Source organism: Musa acuminata, chromosome BXJ1-6, assembly GCF_036884655.1.
Source record: "Musa acuminata AAA Group cultivar baxijiao chromosome BXJ1-6, Cavendish_Baxijiao_AAA, whole genome shotgun sequence".
Lineage (NCBI taxonomy): Eukaryota > Viridiplantae > Streptophyta > Magnoliopsida > Zingiberales > Musaceae > Musa > Musa acuminata.
Genome location: NC_088332.1, coordinates 20,735,003 through 20,754,700, shown reverse-complemented (window position 1 = coordinate 20,754,700; position 19,698 = coordinate 20,735,003). Strand labels below are relative to the sequence as shown.

The 19,698-nt window shown below is 37.2% G+C and overlaps 2 protein-coding genes across 6 annotated transcripts; both read right to left on the bottom strand.

The window, feature by feature from the left end:
• Positions 1–421: 421 nt before the first annotated feature.
• On the bottom strand, positions 422–4,051 carry LOC103974047 (uncharacterized). Of its 5 annotated transcripts, none has more exons than XR_001976547.2 (3): positions 3,534–4,051; positions 2,480–2,865; positions 422–881 (listed from the first exon to the last, which is right to left on the bottom strand). XR_001976547.2 is itself a non-coding variant. In XM_009388782.3 (2 exons), the coding sequence occupies exons 1-2, from the start codon at positions 3,998–4,000 to the stop codon at positions 2,610–2,612; spliced, it is 723 nt and encodes a 240-aa protein (XP_009387057.2). In that variant the 5' UTR covers positions 4,001–4,050; the 3' UTR covers positions 422–2,609. The 5 variants fall into 5 exon arrangements, 3 of the variants coding, with proteins under 3 accessions (XP_009387057.2, XP_018677224.2, XP_065044065.1); XR_670868.3 differs by having other exon boundaries at positions 422–749; positions 3,534–4,050; XM_009388782.3 differs by having other exon boundaries at positions 422–2,865; positions 3,534–4,050.
• Positions 4,052–17,642: 13,591 nt separating this feature from the next.
• Positions 17,643–19,013, bottom strand: LOC135676618 (uncharacterized). The gene is made up of 2 exons (XM_065187989.1): positions 18,522–19,013; positions 17,643–18,098 (listed from the first exon to the last, which is right to left on the bottom strand). Exons 1-2 carry the CDS (start codon positions 18,994–18,996, stop codon positions 18,016–18,018), a joined length of 558 nt encoding a protein of 185 aa, XP_065044061.1. The 5' UTR covers positions 18,997–19,013; the 3' UTR covers positions 17,643–18,015.
• Positions 19,014–19,698: the final 685 nt, after the last annotated feature.

Below are 19,698 nucleotides of genomic sequence, written 5' to 3'. Positions count from 1 at the left end.
CGTGATGTTGTTTGGATAAAATCAAAAAATGCTAAATAATTCAGAGTACATGATTACTTGGAATCTCTCATTGGAGGGTTCGTGTAAGTTAAAACTATGATGCCTCCTAGATTAGATTAGAGGGAGACAAATGGAAGAAGTGGGTTTATCATATTGCAATTCTGATGCTTCTTGTTTGTTTATTTTTATGAATGCAGGAATCTGTCCAGAAGGGATACAATATTACTATGAAGCAGTTGCTATTAGGAAAGGATTATTAATTGGGTAACTAGGGATGCAAAAGAATTTTTATGCACACATCTGCCATCTACATACAAACTCTTTTCTTAAGTTCCATAGATAACTGGCTTTCTGTTTCTTTTTTCGAAAAAAAAAGTCTACTAATACAGAATGAGATTACACAAGAATTTCTCCTCCAAGATGAGCTTCAAAACAGCAAGTCATCAAAGAAATCTACAACAGATGGTTTCACAAGTGCCAATTGAGTTAAAAGACACAAGCAAACATCAAAAGCAACTGCAGCTGTTTGCCGCTTTGCTTAAAAAGGAAGGAAGGAATCAATCACGGTAGTATAGTTTCAGATTTGCATCCAAGTACTATACATTGTTCAGTTACAAAATGACTGATACTCTTTTAGTCCCAGTTTCATCTCCTCAGCTGAGATCTCCATTTCTCCCAAGTATTCAATTTTAAATTCCAATATGTAACTAGTAGCACTTTGTGTTTCGCACCAAAGAACATCCACAAACCTGCCAAATGCAAAGCAAAATCTTGGGTTAGGTTCATTTTGGAGAAATTAGTGAATATTGATATTGGATTCGAGCAGATGTCTCATGGATTTGTTGTCTATTGCCAGGTAGGTTCTTCACTATCTGCCTCTCCTGCAACAAACTCAGAGGAGAGTCTTAATAGATAATGGAGGTGTTTGGTCAGAACAATCTCGTTTCACAGTGACCAAATTGAGAAAAAGAAAAGACTACAGTGCAAGTGCAGTTAACAAGATTCTGCAATAAAAGATAAACACAGCAATTTTATTTGCATCATCTACAGAGTACTCATGGATGCCTTTACACTCAATAAAAGTTGCCACTTGTGGATTTCACCAAAATTTCTGTAGATAACATTGCAGTTTTATTGAAAATATTTAAAAGAATGAGGTCACTGCTGATGTGTTGGTACTTCGTATCAATTCACATAATAATGAGTAGCCGGCCTTGGGGGAATTGTGTTGTTATATCTGAGCTTAACATATTGACAAATAGCAACAGATGGTGGACAATCAGAAGACTTTTAAAATAACATATTCTCAAACCAGTATGTCTGCACAGTTTAAGACAATGCCCGATCCATTTTAACATTCTTTTAGCAAGTTCACTTAAATAAAAATGGCTATTGCCATGGTCTCCAAAAGAGTCGGAGCAACAATTGCTAGAAATAAACTATTCTTATTAAGAGTTGGGGCATCCTTTTGATGGCAACTTTTCTAATTATAGTTACAGAAAAGGAGGTACTTCTTTTTAAGCTAATTAAGAGTTACTATGCCTGGCAATGGCATCCTTTGATATCGATGGAAATAAGCTATTCTATCTTAGTTAATTTGAACACCCTTGCCTCACAAACACCATAATGTATAATTAGAATGCAATTTTCTAATTTCACTGTTTCATGCTTAATATGAATATTGATTTTGGTTTTCTACTGGCTGCTTTAACTACAATCCCAACTCTATTCGGGTTTGAACAAGATATGACTTATTTGAAATGAAATGAATGGAAATTTAATATAAAAAAACAAATATTTCTACGAGATTCCAGGTATTCTGTGGTTCTTTCTCACATTAATCGGCAACTCTTGATCATTGAGATTCACAGATAATTCATATTAATATTTAGGGATAGATCTTACCTCTCTTTTATCCCCTTAAACAAACCAAAATGATTCAAATTTTTCTATTTGGAATCGTCTTACATCTAATTCCTATTACTTTAGCTGTTTCGCAGGATTATTCATCATTCAAATCTTTGAGAATGCAGGATCAATTATCTCGCCAATCACAACTGCTTTCTACTCCACCTCCAACCCAACCAACTCCATTTATGAGGATCATATGGCACAAACAAGCCAGACAAACATTTCTTTAAGTCCAATTTTTTTGTGAATCTATGATATATAAGACCATTTATGACGAACTGAGAACTTTTGAATTTCAAAGTTGAAGCAATATTGGGGTAAACTTTTCAAATTTAAAGCATTAAATTTATGTATGCTTGGCATGGTGCATGCATGCATGTGTGTCTAATAAGCCTAGAGATAATGCCTGGCTTGTTGATGGCATGACCCTGAACAAAGTGAACACAGCATGCATCATACATTGGCCAGCAATCCCTGGTCTGGTGTAACTAGGATCAGCGACGTCCGTAAGTAATAAATGATATGCATAATATGTAGAAGGCATAATTCAAGAACACCAAAAGCGTACCTTGTATGAGAACGTTTTTCTTCTTTCAGATGGGCCCCTCTCCCCTGCTATATAACATCTACAATAGCAAGTTCTGTACACAAAAATAAGAAGTCTTTACTCTTCAAAACAGCATTGAACACAACCAACATTAACCAGCGTTCTCATCCTTGTCTGCATTCTTTGTACTGGCAGCATTTGGTGCTTTCCTTCTATTGATTTGGATCTGGTGGATGTATTCAGCAATTATGACATGAAAACCTGGAGCAGGCTTGCCAGAAGAATATACTCTAAAGCGTTCCCTACTGAAAACTTGTGAGAGATGGTTCTGATCCTTTTGAATGTGCAGTGTGCAGAAAGGAGGCACTGCAGCTTGGAGAACTGGCTTCCCGCAAGTTTGTCCACTGCTGATATACAAAGTAGAAATATAATTCATAGGAGTTTAACATGACAATAAGTCCCCAATCAACAGCAGTAAGAGTAACATATAGTTCAATCGCATCCGATATGCAAAAGGAGTAGAGAATTGAACCAACAACCAGTAGCATGGATCTAAGAGTAACATCCAGTATTCGATCCTCCTATGTTTCTTGTTCAAGGGACCAGCGCCTGGCTCCTTGTCTAAGAAATTACAAGTTGAAGCCCTAGCCAACAATCCACTAAAAGAAGATTATTTCAATTAAAATTGCTTTCTTAGATAACATTTTCAGAAAATATAATTAAAAAAAAGTGGCATGGAGACGCATGCGCAACAGATGGCAATAATCAGTACAACAAGGAGGCCTGAGTTAATAGCTCCGAATATCTGCTATTGATAATAACCAGTTTGCAGCGTATAAACCAAACAAAAGTGTTAAGCTTGTTCAGGTGGGCGTCATTAACCACAGGCCACAAGCTAAATTCACTTCCTTTGTTGAGGAAAACTCCATATTGCAACCTTTCATGGCTCCGAATCACTTCAAAAGATCATATTTTAAAGCGTCTGATAATTCTACAATAACGAAAACATCTGATGATTGCACAAGCACAACACCAACAAGAAGCAGCAGTAACGGAAATGAAGGGGAATCCATACCTGAAGGTCTCGTAGGTACAAGGCTTGTAAAGCGTCTGCCGGTCATCGCAGAGTATGTGACCATGGCAGTAACTCGTCAGGGACATCGCCATCGACATACACTCGGAAATGCGGCAAAAACCCTTCTTTGCAACCCCGTCATCATTCTCCCCGCTCACCTCGGCCAGCGCGGCCGCCGCCGCTGTGTCGAGTCCGTCCACCTCGAGGGGGCTCACGCCGATGTTCCAGTAGTACTTGCGGAGCTTGGACCGGACCTCCTCCACGAGCGCCCAATAGTGCTCCCTGTAGTGCCTGGCGAGCTGCTTCACCCGGCGGGAACGGCGGCGAAGCACCTCCTCCCGGGAGAGGAGCTCCGCCGCAAGCAGCACCGCATCCTCCGCCGCGCCGGTGATGGGCGGGATCGGATCGGTGTCGGCGGGGCGGAGGAGGAGAGGAGGGGGAGAAGGAGGCGGGGGGGCCGTCGCCATTTGCTTTGCCCGCGCGGCTCCCCTCTCGTTACACTGGGTATATAGAGAGTGGTGTGTGCGAGTGCAGCTCGAGAGAGGGTAGGGCTTCGATCGATTTGGGCCGTAATTATGGGCAAATTTCTATTAATGGGCCGACTCTACTTGGTTCATTTATGGGCCAATTTCAATTAATGGACCGACTCATCATGTTCTCAAGTCAACGAACATGATGGACGGCTGAGATGAGAGATATATATAGCTTTGAAAACGTGTAAAGTGCAGCACGAAAGAGAGTAAAGCTTTTCACTAAAGAGCAATTTGAGCCGTAATTAATGTGCCGAGAAAGTGCAGTACGAGAGAGGGTTAGGCTTCAGTGAAGCAGTCTGGGCCGTAATTAATTAATAGAGCGAGAGGCCACTTAGTTGCTTTATGTGTAAGAATGTTCTCAGGTTGATGAGTATGATGGACGGCTGAGATTAGAGATGCATATCTTTGCCCCTCTTTACGCAACCAAAGAGGCATATGTGATTTGCGGAGGCGCGTGGAAGAGAAGCGGGAAGAGCGAGGGCGGCAGCATGCTCCTGATCCGATCTCTCCGCTCACGCCGCCGCTGCCGTCGAGCCCGACAAGACCATCGGAGACCGCCCCAGGAACGACTGCAGCATGGACGAGATCAGATCCATCGACGACCCTCCCCGTCCTCGACCTCCTCTCCCGCAATGTGCTCACTTTTCCTCGGCCTTCTCGTTTCTCTCTACGATTTTCTAGTTTCTTTGATGATGCAATGTTCAGTTCCGTAATGCCTTAATCGAGCTCTAGCTGTTCTACTATCGGATAAATCTGGAATCTCGAAGTGTACGTAGCGATTGTCATTTACCTTGTGGAATTGTTTTCAAGAACCAAAATTTCATTTTTAAGCATGCATAAACCTAATTTGATCTGGAAGATGTTAATCGCTTCAATTTGTCTTACATGTCTTACATGAAGAAAACTAGCATAATTTGAAAGAACAATTGTATAATACGTTCTGAGTCAGTTAAAGAAGTGCAAATATCTTCTCAAAATAGCTTGTCTTGATTTTTCTACTAGATTTATTATTGAGGCCGAACTTGGCATCATTCTCCATAAGGTAGTTCAAGATACGTGGGAAAAACAATTTTGAGTCAGAATTAGAAAGATGATTATAGACCTATTACAGAAGATTAAAGTTGTTCCTTTTATCAACTGTAATCTTTCAGGAAGAAGGACATGCAACTTATAATAAATACCTGTTTTGTTTGTTCACAATGGAAAATTGATTACACAAGCATCAACATTTTGTAAGGTTTGCATGGTGTTCAGATCATCGGAGTTTAGATAATATTAATTTTTCAGTATGTTGACAACAATACCATAGTCAAATGAGTCCATCTGCATCCTGTCAACTTTAGTTAATCTGAATTGCCACTAGACCTATCAACAATCTGGAACTGTAAGAATGGTATCCAATACATTTATCATTCATAATTTTCTTATGTGCGTAAAGAAGGGAAGATGAAACAAATTGAAATATTCAACTAAAGGAAACCAAAGTTTGAAAATAATATATGCGATGCTACTGTCTGAGAAGTATGAGAGGCAGCTGTCTCTCTCGACTCACATCTGTTGATTTGCTCATTTTCCTTACCTCTCAGGTTGCATGGATGTAATTGGTGGCATATTAAGTTGTATGCCAAACAATAATCTTATTCTGGTTAGATATATTACAGACCATAACAAAATTGGTGGAAGAAGGAAAATGATATGGCATGTTTTGCTGGAAGTGCTTATAACTGATACATACCACATGCCTTTGAATGAGATTTTTTACAATAAAACATAGATTCAGGAAGATCTATTAGTTTGTTTGAGGAGATTATGATACCATGCAAGCAAACGCCAGTACTCTAGGCATTCTGATTACTCACAATGATAATTCATTTATACTACAGGCATTTGATAGTGAAAAAGTCTTATATGCATCAATTTTTATTGATCACTAGAAATTCAGGGGAACCAGAAATATACTTGTTCTTTGCTGACTTAGCCGATACTCTTATTAACCAATTCCTCGATGATTAAATTGATAAAATAATGGTACAAACTGCAGGTTTTATGCAGGAAACAATTTACACAAAACAATTTCCTGTTTTTAGTATATTTTTCCTACTTACAAATAGATATTATCCGATAATATAATCACCGATAATTTCTCCCATAACATAAATTAATTACTATAAATGATGTATTACTTTATTATTAACTTCTATGTTTGTGTACTATAGTTAAGGAAATGATTAAATTTAATTTCCTTAATCATGTGAATAAGTTAGAAATTCTACTAATCAATTAAATTATTAATTGATTTATTTCCTAATAAGTGATTTAATTTTTAGGAAGTAACTAGTTTACATTCCGCGTGAACTATAAGAAATGAATATTATATTTCTCTCTTTGTGTGTGAAAGAAAAATAAAAATAAATTAAAAATAAATTAATTATTATAAATGATATTATCTGATAATAAATTAGATATTATCCGATAATGTAATCATCGATCATTTCTTCCTTAACATAAATTAATTACTATAAATGATGTATTACTTTATTATTAACTTCTATGTTTGTGTACTATAGTTAAGGAAATGATTAAATTTAATTTCTGTGAATAAGTTAGAAATTCTACTAATCAATTAAATTATTAATTGATTTATTTCCTAATAAGTGATTTGATTTTTAGGAAGTAAATAGTTTACATTCCGCGTGAACTATAAGAAATAAATATTATATTTCTCTCTTCGTGTGGGAAAGAAAAATAAAAATAAATTAATTATTATAAATGATATTATCTGATAATAAATTAGATATTATCCGATAATGTAATCATCGATCATTTCTTCCTTAACATAAATTAATTACTATAAATTATGTATTATTTTATTATTATCTTTTATGTTTGTGTACTATAGTTAAAGAAATGATTAAATTTGATTTCCTTACTCATGTGAATAAGTTAGAAATTCTATTAATTAGTTAAATTATTAATTAATTTATTTCCTAATAAGTGATTTGATTTTTAGGAAGTAAATAGTTTACATTCTATTTTCGTGTGTAAACTATAAGAAATAAATATTATATTTCTCTCTTTGTGTATGAAAGAAAAATAAAAATAAATTAAAAATAAGAATTAAATTATTACTTACCTTTTGGGGAGATCTCATCTTCTCTTATATACTAGGGACTACTCCTTCCTCCTTTCTCACCGAGCTTAATAATGGGAGGATTGAGAAGAGGACTTCGGAGATGATATCGAGGAAAGGATAGTCGATGAGAGATAGGATCATTTCTTTTTTAACTAACTTTGATTTATATTTTGAAATCTTGATGTTAAGATTGTTATAATTTTATGATATGATGTTTTAATTTCGAAATTTCATGATTAGTAAATAATGATAATTATTTTGTGATCTTAGAATGATTATTTGATTTATATTGATCTCTGAAGCTTAAGTAAATTTTAATATTGATTTAATTATTAAAATTCTTATTTTTGGATTAGCATAATAATTTTAATTTATTTAATTAGATATATCTATGTTTTTGGAAGTATGTGTGAATTTCTATAATGTAATTAGTTTTAAATTTAAGGTCATGAATTTAATTAATGGATTTGAGTCATTCTTTAAATATTTTAAAAGGAGTTTAATTGGGGTCTGACTTGAGTCAGGTTGATCTATTAGACCAGATCAACTCAGCCCATGTGATCATGTACAACCTAGCCCATGTGGCCAAGTATAGCCTAGCCCATGTGTCTAGGCATGACCTAGCCCATATGGTCAGGCATGACCCAACCCATGTGGCCAGGTATAATCCGGTCCATGTGGCTATATTTGTCCCAGCTTATGCAACTAGGTACGACGCAGTCTATGTGGTCAAATACGACCCCAACTCATGTGTCTAGGTATGACCAACTCGCGAGCCAAGCATGGCCTAGTTCAATGGTAAGGCTCAGCTCAACTTATGAATAAGGCTTCGCTTAGCCCATGAAGTTAAGCATGCCCAACTATGCGATTGGCATTAGACACATCATTGCTCCTCTATCTAGCCTGTTGTACCTTAACTCAACCTATTACTTGGAACAGACATATGTAGCGTATGTGACCCGTCTAAGACTTAGGTGGGTTGGTTCGATTTGGGCTAGCACTATACGATATAGTCCAATTTCCTCTCCCTCTATTGGTTTGAGCTCGTTAATTGGCTAAATCATATACGTTTGATCTATTAAAGTCAGACTAACTTGACTAGTTCAAATCTACTTGACCTAATCGAGATCAATCAAATCTAGATTAGACCAGTCTATGGTGATTTCAGACTAGTTCTATAAGGATTTAAGGTTGGTTCCGTTTGATCATCATCGAATTGAATTTGGTTTAAGTCAATTGAGCTATTCTAATTAGGGTTTTGGTTGATTGAGGACTATTGCGATATTGATGTTTCGATTTGATGAATTTAAAGGTTTTATCTGAAGATGTCATTTGAAAATGATTATTGATTTTCTATTTTCTTATTTTTATGATATTGATATGATTAATATCATATAGTAGATATGACTAGAGTAGTAGTTTATATTGAGAGTGCAACCTGTGAAAGAAGCTACGGGCCCATCATAGTGCGGAGCCACCAATGAACATAGTCTATTAGATTTATATGATATCTCAAATGTTTAATCATATTGATTTCTTGATGCATGTGTTGAATGGATGAGTATAAATGAATGATTATGGATATTTATATATCCCTGCCGAGGGCAGGTATGGCGATTCCCTTCGAGGATTAGCGGATCATCAGACGTGATGGTTAGACAGTTCCTTCATCCGTTGTTGGGAGGAATGTGTCCCCACTTGGGTGGGTGAGGGATACCACTCCATCCGTTGTCGGGAGTTCGATATAGATTATCTTCATTCGCTGTTGGGAGGAATTCATCCCGTGGAATATGTTTCTCCATCCACTATTTAGATAGTGCACTATTGGATGTGATGTACGCCTTTGTTTTTTAATTATTATGTATGTATTGTATGTGACTGATGCATGATTTTGTTTATTATGTAAGAAATTATCATCGTTTTTCTAGTGCATAAGTTTTATGATGAATCGATATATTATCATTTTTTATTAAATTATTAATATTTATTTATATTTCATGAATATTAAAGATTATTTTTATGATTTTTGTAAGGTTCCTACTAACATGTGTGTAGTGATTTAAAAAGCACTATGCGTCAAAAGGTGCTAAGGTCCAAAAACGTCGAGGCGCTAGGCGCTCGCCCAAACGAAGCGAGGCACTAAAATATAAAATTATATAATATAATTAATAAATATAATTATTTAAAATTTTAAATAAAAATATACTATTAAATTAAAAAAATCTACGATACAAAATCATAAATGAAAATTGGAGACTATATTGAGTTGCTTTGTACACTTGCCATTTATCTTGAAACCTAACAATAATTTTAAATAAATAAAAATTAACAGTATTAAAATCAAAAAAATATATTATTAATCTATTAACAGTATATAGTATACTGTTAACAGAAGGAGAACGAAGAGTGTAAGGGGGTGCTAATCGAGAAAAGAGAAAGTGGCAGCGGGAGTCGGAGCGGGAGTGTAAGGAGGCAGCGGTAGCGAGAGTGTAAGGAGGCAGCGGCAGCGGTAGCGGGAATGTAAGGAGGCAGTAGCAGCGGGAGGAGGCAGTGGCAACGGGAGCGGGAGTGTAAGGAGGCAGCGGGAGTGGGAGTGTAAGGAGGTAGCGGGAGCGGGAGCGATGACAACGGCAACGACAGCGGCGAGCAACGGGAGCAGGAGCGGCGAGCAACGGGAGCAGGAGCGGCGAGCGGAGACAACGACAACGGTTGCGAGCAGCGACAACAGCGAGTAGCGGGCGCGGGAGCGACAGCGGCAACGAGCAGGGTTAGCCGGTTAGGGTTGGGCAGCGACAGCTAATATCGATTTTAGTTGGTTCGATTGAACCAACTAACCACTAGAGACCGAACCAAACCTAAAATCCAGGTTCGGTCGCCTGGTTTAACACAGGCGCTCGCCCGAAGCGCCCAGCGCATAGGCTCGACGGCGCCTCTTTGAAGTGCGTCGCCTGGAAGTTTAGTGAGGCGCTCGAGCCTCACCTCGCCTCGCCCGAGCGCCTTTTTAAATCCCTGCATGTGTGGTTGCTGATATGTTTTATCTTATATTTATTTTCAGAGTAATCTACTACTTTATAATAAATTTGAAGCTGAGGTGGAAAATACTTTGTGTGATCATTTTTCTAATTAATAGAATATTTACTATCGATAAGGATTTGAATTCAAAATAAAATAAAATAGGGAGTTTATTATGTAAATTATGAATAATAAAATATTAATTTATTATTCTTTTTATAAATATGGGATGTGACAGATAAGGAGTTTGTGAACTTTATTGGCTAGTGTATTATTTGAGCCTCTTTCATTTCAGTCTGCCAGATAATTTCATTTTTAACTTCTTTTAGGAGTGTTAATTCCTAATTATCCTTGGAGTCTCATTTAGGTTCTATATTGGCTGCAAAGAAAGAAGAATACATAGGAACAAGATTACATGGTAAGGAAGATAAAAATCTTAGGAAAAGTTTTCTTCCTAGTAGAATAAGAAAAGGTGAGGAGAAATAACAAAATAAGTTGATAAGACATGGGAAAAAATTTGTTATGCTTGGCTTCCTATCATTTTCTCTTGCTGATGCTTTTGTAGAATGTTTTTAGAAACCATTTAGTGAATTGTCTCATCCATCATTACTTTGGATGAGACAATTTGTGTTTTAGAGTCTACTGTGATTTGCCAAGTTAGACGAGACATTATAGGCTGATCACATATTTTAAAATTTCTCTTATGGCATAAATATTTGCTGTTCTTGTTCAAGGTAAGCATTTACAGTTCTCCCGAGGCATGTGCATCGGGATCAGCAGTTGACTGTTTGCCACTTGGTGAACAGTTATTGTTTGATCAAAATGCAATGCTCGTAATATACAGCAACCTGCTGTGGCTCTGTGGCAGCAACTCTCAACCTAAGACTCATTTTAGCACTTTGGTTACATGTTTGTTTGCCGCTAGTAAACAGTGAGTTATAATATTATGCCATTATCAGCTTTCCAGAATAAATTGGTGAAACATTCACTTGTGTAATGTATTGTTATAATATCTTATGACTAAATAAATAATCGATAACTATGGCTATTGACCACCATTTTATCCAAATTATTTAAACTAGTATTATCCAAGATGGATGTTTTAGAGATGAAGTAGAAGGAAGGCAATCCCTGCAAAGGAGACGTGTTGCTATTGAAGTCTCAAAAGTCAGCTAAATCTTATAGAAAAGCAAACTGGCATCAATACGGCATGGTCCTGAAAAATATGCAACGGCACTTAAAGAAGAAAATATAGTCCAAAGAACCCAGTGGATTTTCCTGTGGTGACATGTTCCAGCTTCAACAAAAGCATATGTGGTGAAAGTAGAATCTCAGTGGAAGCAATGTCAGAAACATGGCTGCAGCAAAGAGCAGTTCAGAAGAGAGCCAAATTCCAAGAAACAGGAACAAACCAAACTCACCATGTTGAATATCTCCTACGGCAGCAAAACACAGCCTCCGCAAATATCCGGCAACCAGAATCGTTACTATCAGCATTCCCACAGCTGGTTTGGTCCTATTTAACTAACTTTTAAATCTTTGATGCATAAATATATGACGGGACAGAGAGTTCACATATGTTCTATCTGCACATATTATTTTCTCATTTATGTTTTCAGGATTAGAAATAAAAAGTTACAAAGGATTCTGTGTGATGCATACAATATTACAGATTTCACATCTGCTGCATATACAGCACTGTTCCTGGCCCGATATCATCGGTGTCGTTGATCTGAGGATTGTCTTCCAGAATGAAGATATTGTTGCACTTTACACTGATGGTTTGAAGTGTCTCACCTTCCTCTGCCGCATAAAACTCATCGCACCGGCTGTGCTCCCTCAGGTAGCGAGCATCACCCGTCGTCGCAACGAAGATGGCTTGCAAGATGAAAAGGGCAGGCAGCAATCTCACCACAGCCTTCATTGCTTGCAGGATTGTTTGGATCAATGAAGACTTGAAAATTTTAGCCCTGGTGTATATATATGCAAGGTTGGCCAAATGGGGATTTGTTCATATGTCAAACTCAAAGGTTTGCATGTCAGGAGTTGACAATGCTGAGCATGACCCATCTAGGTTTTGTTGGTCATCCTTGTCAAGTAATAGATAGGATCCTGCCTGGTGCAGGGTTTAAAATGGAATAATAGATAGGACATGATCCTGCAGTGAAGCCATATCCTTTATTTAAACTCTGGAATTAATTGTAGTTGGTGGTTGGACTACCCTAATAGTGATGCCCCATCTACTAAATCTCTTTTGTTTTACCTTTAATAAATGTATTAGGTTGCACAAACCTGATAGATACATGTAATGGATGATGTATAGCATTAGAAATTTGGGTGGTGTACCAGGACGAAAGGTAGACGAAACAAATTATTCTGCAGTTGTCTTTATCATTGCAAAACTTTTATATAAATGCTGCCTGCATTTGTTTGAACAGGTTTTTTTACTGGCTACACCGGTTATGATGATGAAGGTGACACTTGAGAATGCATTGGGGGACGTCTAGTAATCTTCTTTGATGCTGGAGGAAGTCACAATGACCTAAAAAAGAAAGATCAGAAGAAAGGTACAGATAGGATCATGGTGGCTTCATCCACTGTTGTACTGTGGGTGGATTGCAAGTTGGATTCCAGAGTTGACTTAATTGGTGATGGTAGTAGAACAACCATTTTGCTCTCATGGGATGACGAGAGCTGAACCCTTCTTTTTCTTAATTCTAAACTCAAAATACCTACTGTTAGCTATGACTGATTAGTAAGTAACTTTAAGAGTTTTTGGGATGGATTTAACGAGAAGAGTATGTATATTCATGGACGATGGGTCTCAATATTTTGAAGAATTTTCTTTCAAAGAGTTTACATGTATATTTTTTGCAAACTTGAGAATAACATATTAATCATAATTAATTTTAATATGCCATATATATATATATATATATATATATATATATATATATATATATATATATATATATATATATATATATATATATATATATATATATATATATATATATATATATAAGAGGATGACATCAGCACAGTAACTTGCTTAAAATGGAACCATAATCTTAAAGGATGATGGCGGAATCACATCCACACATCTGTAACAATTTCCAAGTAAATGGCAATGATGTTTGTTCCCCGCTTAATCGATCGATTGCTGTTATGTTTGATTCCTATCCATAACAAGATTTTAGAATGTTTTCATAAAACTTATTAAATCCACAATAATATGCATGAAATTCTATAATAATTAATAAACATATTAATACGAAAGCATATCTGATGAATCCATATGAGCATTTTCTGAATTAATCGATAATTTGACATTCCAATTGTAAAGAATTTTACGGGTGAAGAGAAGAGAAACTTCATTAGATACTACGGGACCATAATCTTATTTATATTCATAATTAATGAATCTATGATTATGATTATATTTATAATTGATGAATCTGTAATTATGCCTCAAGAGTTTCATATTCCTAACTTATCTCGATATTAAGTTAGAAATATGACCGATAATATCTACATAATTAATTTTCATAATAATTATGTCCTTTAACCAAATAATTTTACTTTAGTTAGATCAATTTAATTTTCATAATAATTATGTCCTTGAACCAAATAATTTTACTTTAGTTAGATCAATTTAATTTTGACTAATCAAAATAATGACTTAACACATTTAATTATACATATGTGTGACCTGGTACTAACCTCAACTTGCTATTGATCTTTTTCTCGGTACAAGTACAAGTTTCTGTTATGAACATCAGAGAATGTTTTGTGGATTTGATCTTTTTCATTGCTTATGCAATGAAAAATTAAACATTAGAGATTGTTTCTGTTATAAGCACAAGTACATTAAACATTGCTTATGCAATGTTTTGCTGTATCGGTTAAAGTGTGGTCACCAAACGAAGTGATGGTTCCTGCCTCACTCCATGGCCAAAACAATGTTGTGAAAGATTGCTTGAACCTGTTCATGCTTGGCAAAAGAATCATGCCATTCTGCACTTGATGTGCATCAAGCAGCAGTAAACTGCAAGATGCAGCTTTTGTGTGATTTAGGTTTTCTGTCTCAATTTACTTTTGTATATCAAACATCTATTCCGATACAAATGCTCTGGTCTCTTCAATGAATTTGCATTTCAATCTTGATATTTAATACGCTCGAAGACAAAAAAAAAGCCTTCGATACAATTTGATCTTTTGTTGGTTTCCTGCTACCTACCTACCGGATGTTATTGCGAAAAGTAGTGCAATTGCTAATGAAGATTACAGAATTAACAGATCAAGATCTACTGTTTCATATTTGATGAATACTCCAATGCAATTCTTAATGGTGTTGGTTTCTGGTGATGCAGTGGTTCGACTCATTCCAACTCCAAGGACACGAATGCTTTGTTCGAGGACAAAGGTCCCCCGCTTATCCCCTTTCTCGTCTCCATTAGAGGAACTCGAATAGGTATCCAGAGATCTTTCTGAACGATGAACTTTGATTTTTTGTCATTGTAGGTTTCTTCGAGATATTAGCATTTCCTTGCATCCAGGAATGAAATGATTTAGGAGGTTGCATGAACAGTTCCCCATCTTTAATAAGGTGCAGCAATGCTCAACTTGTATTTTCCAAACTATTTTCGTAAGGTGTAACTAGCATATGTCCATTTGAACGTTTATGATCTGATGATTTCTCATTTCTGCACTGTGACATATAAGTAGACAAGTAGCAAGTAAGTAAACATATTCCTCAATTTTTTTTCTTTTTTCTTCTTCTCATTCTCTATCTCCTCCGGAAATGGTCTTATTTGATCAAAATCTGGTGCACGTTGACCTTCAAATAGCAAATAGCAAAGAAACTTGCAATGCTTTCTATCACACACTACACCTCCTAATAAATTGGACAAAGCGATATGAAAGTGAATGAGCAATTTCCTTTCATCCAAGAATTTTCTAATCTCTCTTGATGTTTGTGTTGGAAAGAAAAGAAGATAAAAAAAAAAAAGAATTATTGAAGAAGCTTTAGTTTGAATATATTAACATGTTCATTAGGAGGGAGAATTTTCTTCAACAACAGAATAGAGGATTTTCCTCAACAGAATAGAGATATTTCTTTGTATATTGATTTCTTCGTATAGTTGGAAATCTTAAATCTATACCTTCATATTATTTTTCTTCTTCTCTCTCTTTTATTTTTTTCTAGAAAAAAGGTTAAATTTTTTATTCAAATCTGGTATTGTTTCAATCGACTGCTCGACTTGCTGACGTAAAAGTACACACTAGTATAACTTAATTTCTTGCAGAAAGACATCCGAAAGTTGTTGGAGGCTTGAGCTAAGTGCTCTCTGTTCATGTTTCGCACAAGGTTGGTTAATCTGTGTTTAGTTCAGATAAATGGATGGCACTGAAAAGATCATCCTTATTGTGTAATAGACTTCATCTTCCTGGACTGATGCAATCATTAAGAAATCTTGTGAATTTTATGGATATTGGCTGTTAGTGTTCGAATCTTCACTGTCATTGTTGTTCTAATTTTTCGTCTCCCAAGTCAACCGTATCTGTTTCTTAGACCAGCCAACCCTGTCTTCAGGCAGTGACTGATATGATACACCACAGATTCCAATCTAACACATAATTTCTGCTATAAACAGTATTTGTAGCTAAAACATCCGTATAATATTTTGGTCTTACAGTGTCCGAGTCCTGATCATTTTTTTATATCTATAGCTGCATTATCCATGATGATTCATAATACACCGGAATTTGCATTGTATTCTTAAGTGTTGCATGATGGAGCATAACAAAAACTCAATTCAAGTGATCTTGCTCTGAGAAATCTCCTGTTTTCCTTTTAGATTAGTTACTTGTTCCTCCTTGAATTTATACTGAACTAAATTGTTTCAGGCATGAGGTATCTCATATCCTACTGCTTATAATTTCACGGTGTTTATTTACCATGCTAATGCTTCTTGATGATCAATCGTCAGCTGTATAAATTTCATGTATAACTATAAATATATACATGTATATATTAGAAAAGATATGTTTAATAGTTGTTGGCCATAAAAAATTCCTGTAAAACTTTTGTTGATCATGCTTCTTTCCTGTAATTGTTGAAAGAGTTAGCCATCCCCTTTTTTCTTTGTTACTTCCTTCCTGTAATTGATGAAAGAGTTAGCCATCCCCTTTTTTCTTTGTTACTTCCCACCATATCCACTTATGATCAACATCTATTCCACCTTTTTCTTTTCATTTATATCTTTTCTAGGTTTCCATTCTCTTTTCACTGTATCGTCTTTTTGAAATAGCTAGATCACTCAGTATCCACCAACCTGTAGGATGTTGAGAGTATCTGCAAGCCGTACCTGCACTCCTGCTTGCTAAATGAATACTGAAAGCAGTGCAACCCATTCTACCTGCTAATTGACTAAATTATGTGAACATGGAACAAGAGGGTTTGATAACACACTTTTCACTACTTGATAGATACGCTTTCTTTCTTCACTTTGCAGCTGACTGCCCAATTCAGACTGCTAAACTGTCCTTTGACAAGAAGAAGTTGCTTAGCTGCATGGATGACTGGGATCCCTAAAATAACATGTTTTAAATGTCCTTTGGCAAGCAAAGCACATGGTTTCTTTCAGGAGACCAGTAGTTACTTGAACAGCTAGCTGCCTGCTTGCAACAGTTCAGACTTTCCACAACTAGATCACAGAGAAGAAACTAATCACTAGCACTGTTGCTTGCAGTATCCACATCATATTTTATCATTTCCAATCTGTTCCATGAATCATCCAAACACAGCATCTTCTCAAAAGTATTCGAAGCATGAATTGCAAGGTTCATTTAACATTCATCAAAACCTCCAAGAATTTCAGCAATAAAAAGATAAGCTGTATAATTTTCTTTCTAATCTAACAAGAACAATTTGGGACACTCATCAACGTCTTAACTAATCAACTTCTAAATCTCTGAGCATACATCTGTTAAACTTAAATGCCAGTATCATATGGGAAAAGGTATATGCCAATCTCAAGATTCCAGTCATCCACAGAAATATGCGAAACTTACTACACCAACAATAGACTTCATGCCATAATGCGAATGACACCTAGAGAATCGAGGAACAAGAATAGTATGTATGGTACATGTAAGTCCAAGCAAATAATGCCGATTTGCAATTTGTAAGTCCAAGGAAAGAATTTGGTGCAAGCAAATAAGATCAATAAAACTAGTAGTTTCAGTCTGCAATTTATATGTAGAGTTTGGGCATTGTATCGTTAATCTCTGCAAAATTTGTCATGCTTGCGGCAGCATGAGGTGCACTATTGTCAGGAGGATGTCACAGACATCATTCTTTGTTACAATGAACAGGCATTTACATTGCATGTCTGTCAACTATAACCAAGAAGAGGAGCTCCAAGATGCAAACCAATCCTTACGTTTAAATAATATTCAATACTAAGACTATGAACATGCCAAAGAATAATTTATTCATATACACTATCATACATGGAATACTAGAAACATAATTCTTTACCATGTTATCAATCTGCTATCACACCTCAGAACATCAATGTTTTTCTCCTACACCTCTCTTCTTCTTTGATGCCTCCAGTCCCATTACTGGTATGTGACTCCAACAAGAAACTCTACCCTCCCACAAAGTCACAGATGCATCTGATGACATTGAGCAGGAAAGCATCAGGCATAGTCACTCTACCAAACATGGGCTCGGCATTAAAATCCGACCAATTAATTCTTCCAGTCATCAAAAGAACTCATAAAAATGCAGTCTCTATTTCTTGCATAATCTGAGAGTAAAAGCCACTGCTTGGGCCCAATACCTCAGTCTTGCTTTAACTTCATCAGGATCATCTCCTGGCAGCATCAGAAGTGAAAACTAAATTAAATTTCGTGCATTAGCAACTAAATCAAATTCACCAAGCAACCTTTTGAACCTAAAAAAGAGCAGATATTATACAAATTCAAGGAAAGCTTTTGATAATGCTGTAAAAAAGAAAAAAAAAATCAAAAATTAACCTCCTCCATTTATTCACGGAAACGTACTGGGGGATAAAAATTGGTTTTTTCTTGCTATTTGACCTTCCAAAGATTTATGAAGTAATATGAGGAATAATCCGTTAGGATAAAATTTTTTTTCTTGAAAGATCAAATCAAAGCAAGGACGTTCCGAATCGTAAGTCGAGAAACAAAAATCGAATCTTTGGCTCACTCCTGCAACTAACGAATCTAGTCCTTCGCAAGAGTAGAAAAGAGAGGGTACAAGGCAAACACGTTTACCTGGGCTGGAGAACTTCCAGTTGGCGATGGGAGGAGACGGCGGCAACGCGGACAGATCTAGGGACTCGCTAGAGGATGAGCGGTCGATGGACCGGTTCTGCTGCTGCTTCTCGTCCAAGAACCTCTGGCTCATCGAGTAGCAGAGCTCCAGCGCTGGAAGAGTGTTGCACAGATCGGGGATCTCCTCATAGCTGAACCCGAACCCAAGGTCGAGGCACCCCTTGAGCTCCTCCAGATCGTCGTCCGTCAGGCTCTTCGTCCTCGCGACGCCATTCGTCGCCTGCTCCCCGCCGCCCTTGGCGTCCACGTACCCCTCCAGCATCACCTCACCGCTCTTCCGCGGCCACGGCTCTTCGTCCCTCCATCCCCTCCATTGGATCTCCTCCTCCTCCTCCTCCTCCTCCGACTCTTCCTCCCTCATCTCCCCAGGGTTAGGGCTCGAGGAGATCGAAAGAGGCGAATCTGAGCTTCCCATGTGGTTTCGCTCTCCTTCTTGGATTCTCTTGATGTGTTGGGTCTTTTAAACGGGTCTCTCTCTCATGTGGACACGGTGGATGGGTGCATGAATGATGATCGTGATGATTGATCATGATTAGAGATGGCATGCAGTCGATAGGCAGCTTCTTTTTATTTTCCGACTCGATTCTTGGTTTATTTGTCTCACCTGCCTTACCTGTTATCGGCTGTAACGGCGCTATTCGCCAGTTGTTCCTCCAATGATAAGAAAGGTATGGACGAGGGTGGTCCACGACGCCATCAGAAGAAAGTATTTATCGCACCTGGATCTCGTGTTAGGTTTCGTAAGGCTAGGCGGACCAAGTGGGACGGATGCGCGTTGCGTGCGTGGCACGGAACGAACGAGTGGCACGGCGGGGCCGGAGGTGGGCCCGGCCACGTGTGTGCCTCTAGCCCGGACCACACGCAACCGCTCGGCAGGCAGGCAGGCAGGCGGGCGAGACGGGTGTTGGGCGTGCAAACGTTTTGCCACGTCACTCGCGCCGTCATCTCTCTGTTGCTGACAGAGACAGGTGACGCACCTAAAGTTCCAGGACTTGATGGCTGGTACAACCGGGCTAGTTAGCATGGTTGATGTGGTTGGTCACCGGCGCTCCATTTTTATTATCTATTTTAATGTTTTCGTTGAAACAAAATCTGGTCTAAACCAAGGGCCACGATC